At 47.1% G+C, this 6028-nt stretch overlaps 1 protein-coding gene across 1 annotated transcript in view; it reads right to left on the bottom strand.

Moving 5' to 3' along the window:
* Positions 1–2979, bottom strand: part of gpa33a (glycoprotein A33 (transmembrane), paralog a) — a 5676-nt gene extending 2697 nt beyond the window's left edge. The window contains 7 exon segments of the mRNA XM_034680763.1: positions 152–281; positions 370–446; positions 448–484; positions 1161–1325; positions 1614–1830; positions 1926–2089; positions 2762–2979. Coding sequence (XP_034536654.1) covers positions 152–281; positions 370–446; positions 448–484; positions 1161–1325; positions 1614–1830; positions 1926–2089; positions 2762–2801 — 830 coding nt within the window. The 5' untranslated portion in view covers positions 2802–2979.
* Between the last annotated feature and the right edge of the window lie 3049 nt (positions 2980–6028).

The raw sequence follows: 6028 nt of genomic DNA, 5'->3' as shown, positions 1-6028 counted from the left end.
CAACCCTTCATCAGGAAGCCTTCCTCCTGTGTCTAACATGTGCTGTGGATATTAAGATTTGCCTCTCGTGGCTCTCTTGGTGGACGCTGTGTTTACCTAAAAGATGTGATTGGTCCCGTTTATTCACAGACATCAGTGATGAAATATTTACCCCATGGCGTAGTCCTCCTCTTTGTTCTTCTTCTTGCGACAGCAGCAGCAGTAGATGATGATGATGAGCACGATCAACGCGGCGACGACAGCTCCGATGATTCCTGCGGTGGAGCCGATGTTCATGGAGGCTGCGGGAGAGAAGGAAGATTATTAACATTATTTTCTGTGAAGATGATTTTATGTTGGAGGAAGTTTAAAGACGGAGAGGTCTCTCACGTGGCATGACTGAGAGGGTGATGTTGCAGGTAGCGGAGCGGATCTTGTTGCTGGAGGTGCAGGTGTAGTATCCTGATGTCTTTGGAGATGTTGTACAAAGACAGGATGCCTCCCTCTGCAGACAGACAGACAGACACGCAGACACACAGACAGACACATCAGTGCTGGTTTCCTTATTAATTAGACATGTCACAATAAAAACTCACGTCTGAGATGATCAATACTTTGGGGTTTGAATAAAGTAATCAAACTTTCGGGTCATGTGACCACGCTGCACAGAGGTTTCTAACTTTATGATCCTGTGTGTCCTCAATTTGAGTTTCTGCTGGTCTCTGAGGTGAAGTATACAAATTTCTCCAAACTGATCAAAGAGGACTTTATTATGAAAGGGTGTCATGGCTTTGATTGATCTGTGAAGATTAATGAACATCATTGAGGACATCAGTATGAAGCACTGACTCTCTGAACAGTTGCAATTACACATTCTGTCCACAAGGGGGCAGCGAGGATGAGGAGGAGGGTCATACGTCCTGCTCACATTTCTGTGGTAAAAGAATCACACAGAGGTTTTCAGAAGTGTTAAATCCTGAAGTCTGATTCTACTCGTCTGTTTGAGAGGAGAGTTCAGTCAGATCAGCTGTTTGTGTTAAACTCAGCCGCGTGGAGTGTTACTGGCTTCAGTTTACTTTAACATTAGAGGTGAACTTTGACCCCTCTTTCAGGACCGTAGCTGCTCCGCTGAGGTGAGGACACCTTCAGGTGACGTTCAGGTTCGAGACTCTGGTACTTACTGTCGGTGGTTCTGGGAGCCGGCATGCGAGGAGTCCTGCTGACATCCTGACTCTGCCACTTGTAGGTGGGTGTTGGGGAGCCTTCCTCAGACTTACAGGTCAGGTTGATGTTCTTGCCGTACTCCGCCTGTCCCTGGATCTCACAGATGGGCTTGGAGGGAGCGACTGGACAAGAAGAGATCAAACAGAGATGATGAGAGGTGGATGCATACAGTGAATAAAGTAGAGAAGAAGAATCAACTGAGAACAAAGACTGCTGCAGACGGATGATTTAAACTGAGTGTCAGCTGCTCTTCTGATCCTCTTCTTCTCTTCTGCAGCTGTTTTTGTTCTTTTTATACTTCCTCTTTTCAGATCGTCCAAACGCTGGGCAGAAACTTTCAGTATTTAAAAGAAGAAAGCAGAACCGTGTGATTTCTACTCGTTTTTAAAAAAACATTTCTGTGACTTTACCGAGAACCACCAGACGTGCAGTGTCAGCCGGCTTGCCCTCGTCGTCTCCGGGGATCTGGACTCGACACTCAAACATCTTGTTGTCAGCCAGAGTGATGCTTTTCAGCTTCAGGTCAGCCTTTCCTTGTGCAACATTCACATCTATAGAGACCCGGCCTTCATAGATGGCCTTGATGTCGGTCCTTGCACCGATAGAGTAATACGTGAGGATCAGGAGCTGTGTGACATGGAGGGAAGCAGAGGTCTCTTCTCATTAGTCTGATTCATGTTCGAGTACTGATGAAGATGATAACGAGCACATCGCAGTCTTACCTCTTTGGCGTTGGCCTGTGTCCCCTCCACGGACCACGAGATGATGACCATCTCGCCTTTCTTCTTGGTTTCGTACTTGCAGGGCAGCGTGATGTTGTCTCCTCGGGCGTGCTCATATTGTTCCTGAGGGATGTTCACCTGGAGGGCATCGACACCTGACAGACCTGCAAGGGTTAAAGCAGAGTTCATGGTCAGCGTCAGGCTGCGTCTGAGCGCTGACAGAGACACAGAGAGACGATGAAGGGAGGGAGGGTATCATGAAGCTTCTCAGCTGGAGAGTTTGAACACGATGAATCAGCAGGAAGCCTCAAACGTCTGATATCTGGACTCTCTCAGTTCTGGATTTAACAACGATCAGTCAAACTTTAATAAAACTTTAGTTTCTGATCAAAACTTATCTCTCCTCACATGTGCACTCGTTTCCTTACCTCTTCATGAGAGCTGACCCTGTGGGCTCCTCTGAAGGGCGTTTAACAGATCTCATGTCCCTCAGTGATCCACAGAATTCTCATCCACAGTTTGAGATGTGTGAGTAAATGTTTATTCTTTAATCTCTCATTTAATTTGGATTGAGTGTCTTTCTGTCCTGGAGATAAGATCCCTCCAGTGGGTGTGAAGTGCTTTAATATCTTTATTACAGTTCACTCCTTTAGGTCTACTTTAAACATGTTAGATTAGAGGAACATGGAGACAGACAGACAGACAGACAGACAGACAGACAGACTCACTCAGGTCTCAGGCCTGCTCAGTCTCTGGATACCTGAAGGCGCACAAACAGGTGTGGCAGCTCGACGAGGCGCAAAGTAAAGACGCGTAATCCTGACAGAAAGACTCACCCAGGACCAGCAGAGTCCAGCAGAACATCCTCCCCTCCATCGCAGAGACCTCTCCTTCACAGACTGACCGCCCTGGAGTTTCCGAGTCGAGGTTTTATATGAACTCAAACAAAGATCCGGAGCCGCCCGGAGCGCGTGAGCACCGAAACCTGCAGAGTGATGCGCGTAATGGGTGCGTCCTGCGCCTCCAGCAGACTGACGCTGCTCTCCACCAATCACAGCGACTCTCCTGTCTTCAGGTAACAGGCCCGCCCTCCTGACGTGTTCCAGCCTGTTACCAGCCGTTTACCTGACAGGTAAACACCTGAGACAGGCCTCACTAAAGGAGCCTCTTACTGTGTCTCACTGTTACCATGTTTGACCTTCTTCACCATCATCATCATCATCATCATCATCATCATCATCTACAGACATGTTCAGCACAATTTAAAGATTAGGATCAATCAAACACTAGGCTTCAATCAGAGAGAGAGAGAGAGAGTGACAGAGAGAGGGGGGGGGAGAGAGGGGGAGGGAGAGAGAGGGAGGGGGGCGGGGAGAGAGAGGGGGGAAAGAGGGAGAGAGACAGAGAGAGAGACAGAGAGAGAGAGAGAGAGAGGAAGGGTGGTGCAGATTAAAACTTGTGTGTTGTTTGAGAAGTCTGTCAGACTGGTTTGACAAGAAGTTAGGCCATCACCTCAGGGTGTTCTCACTCACACACACACACACACACACACACACACACACACACACACACACACACACACACACACACATAGAGTTTAAAGAAAAACAAAGAGGCTGAGCTTCATTTCGGGGCTGGTTTCATGGTCCTCCTCTAACATCAGAGTGAGAGGATCTTTGGTTCTCACCTGCAGCTCTGAGCTGTGTCTGCTTCAGCCTTCAGTAAGTTAACAGTGTCTGGTGTTACAGCACCGCTCAGTGGATGTGTTGGGAAATGATGCAGCACAAAGAGAAGTTCAGAGAGCAGCAGAAAGAAGTCGAGTCTTCAGTCCTCTTCTTAAACTTTGATCTGGAGCTCAGATCTCTGTTTCACATTCACCCTTTCATGAAGCTAAATGAGCTCCAGTCTTAAACATGGCTGTATTCCTATCCAAACACAGGTTAGTATTTATCAGACAGCACAGTGGTCCACAGTGATGGAGGTCTGCGGCAGATACAACACAGAAACATAAGAACCTCTGGACTAGACTTCAGTTTATAATCATAAAGAAGATGAAGAATAAAGAGTCCTCTCAGAGTTTGATGTGAGCTGACAGTTCCTCTCCTGAAACGTCCTCTCACTACATGATGGAAGCTCTTCTCTCTGAATGATCATCATTAACAAAACCTTTAAATCTGTCCTTGCAGCTCATAGCGTTCAGCCCCTTTAGGACACGTCTCATCACCAGCTGTGAAACACAGATTGAAGCTCCTGTGCTCCGTACACAGCTGTCCTGTAGCTGTCACTCTGAGCTGTCTCGCCTCCTCCTCCTCCTCCTCCTCCTCAGATGTGTAGAAACTCATCACTGTGCCCGTCATGGTTTAAAGAGGCGTCTCCATCAACAGAAACGCTCACAGGAGCTTTAAAGCTGCAATCATCCCTCACCTTTACAGAGAGAGGGGTAGGTCTGGTGTTTGCTGGTCCTTGTTCAGAGCTTTACTCTGGCCTTTAGAGCTGCAGACATCAGAGGCGAGTGTGACGGAGGATCACTGTAACTGTATTTCCATGTGTGAGATGAAGCAGCCGGTGTCTGATCGTAGAGCCTCTCGTCTCTCGTTTGACATTTTCTAACCTTTCCCTTTTGATAACGGTTTCATGTTTTTGTCTTCACAAAGCCAGAAGCCCTTTCAAAATAAAAGTGCTCCAGCTCCTGGCTCTCGTCCAGCAGTGCCTGTGTATGAATGTTTGTCTGTGAATCGGTTTCTCTCTCTCCTCTTCATGCCAGCGTGCTCTCTCTTTGCTTCCAGCAGGCCTCCACACTTTCAATGTGGACCCCAGGACGTCTCTCATGTGATAACTGGTATAATTACAGCAGACAAACCTTACAAAGCCTAGATAAACAGGATCAGAGGTGTTCATCCAGCCTCCAGGATTACCAGGTGTTGCTGCGTCTGTGTTTGTTTGTGATGTCTGTGAAAAAACGTTTCATTGCATCAGCAGTGAGAGGTCTTTCATGGATCAATTTGCTTCTTGAGTGCCAGCTGAAAGCCTTTTTCATTTCTCATTTCTGCTACCTGCGAAGTTCCATTATCCTGCAGCAGGTATCAGGGTCCATGGAGGCATTCTGCCTGCAGGAGCCCTGGGGAAACAGCAGGAAACCAGAAGCATCGACGAGTTTGTGAGAGTCCACGTCTCATGACTTGACTGGCTCTCTGAGGAATACTGAGTGACCACTTTGAGACGACATAGAAGAAGAAATCTGTTCATCACCTGCAGTAAACCCCGACTCTCTCACAGCTGTTTCCGACGTGTACAGAGAATGGTGAATGGTGTTTAGCGCTTAACAGTTTTCACATTTCCCCTGATGTCAGACTCAGGCAGAGAGCGCTCCTCTGATCTCTGACTGATGGAAGATGTACAGTGGGGCAAAAAAGTATTTAGTCAGCCACTGATTTTGCAAGTTCTCCTACTTAGAAAGATAAGAGAGGTCTGTAATTTTCATCAGAGGCACACTTCAACTATGAGAGACAAAATGAGAAAAAAAAATCCAGGAAATCACATTGTAGGATTTTTTTAAGAATTTAATTGTAAATTATGGTGGAAAATAAGTATTTGGTCAATAACAAAAGTTCAACTCAATACTTTGTAACATAACCTTTGTTGGCAACGACAGAGGTCAAACGTTTCCTGAAAGTCCTCACCAGGTTTGCACACACTGTAGCTGGTATTTTGGCCCATTCGTCCATGCAGATCTCCTCTAGAGCAGTGATGTTTCGGGGCTGTCGCTGGGCAACACAGACTTTCAACTCCCTCCACAAATTTTCTATGGGGTTGAGGTCTGGAGACTGGCTAGACCACTCCAGGACCTTGAAATGCTTTTTACGGAGCCACTCCTTCGTTGCCCGAGCGGTGTGTTTGGGATTTTTGTCATGCTGGAAGACCCAGCCACGTTCCATCTTCAATGCTCTCACTGATTGAAGGAGGTTTTGGCTTAAAATCTCACGATACATGGCCCCGTTCATTCTTCCTTTAACACGGATCAGTCGTCCTGTCCCCTTTGCAGAAAAGCAGCCCCAAAGCATGAGGTTTCCACCACCATGCTTCACAGTAGGTATGGTGTTCTT

Source organism: Notolabrus celidotus, chromosome 3 (assembly GCF_009762535.1).
Source record: "Notolabrus celidotus isolate fNotCel1 chromosome 3, fNotCel1.pri, whole genome shotgun sequence".
In the NCBI taxonomy this organism is placed as follows: Eukaryota; Metazoa; Chordata; class Actinopteri; order Labriformes; family Labridae; genus Notolabrus; species Notolabrus celidotus.
The sequence above is the reverse complement of the archived record's forward strand: the minus strand, read 5'-3'. Positions and strand labels throughout refer to the sequence as shown.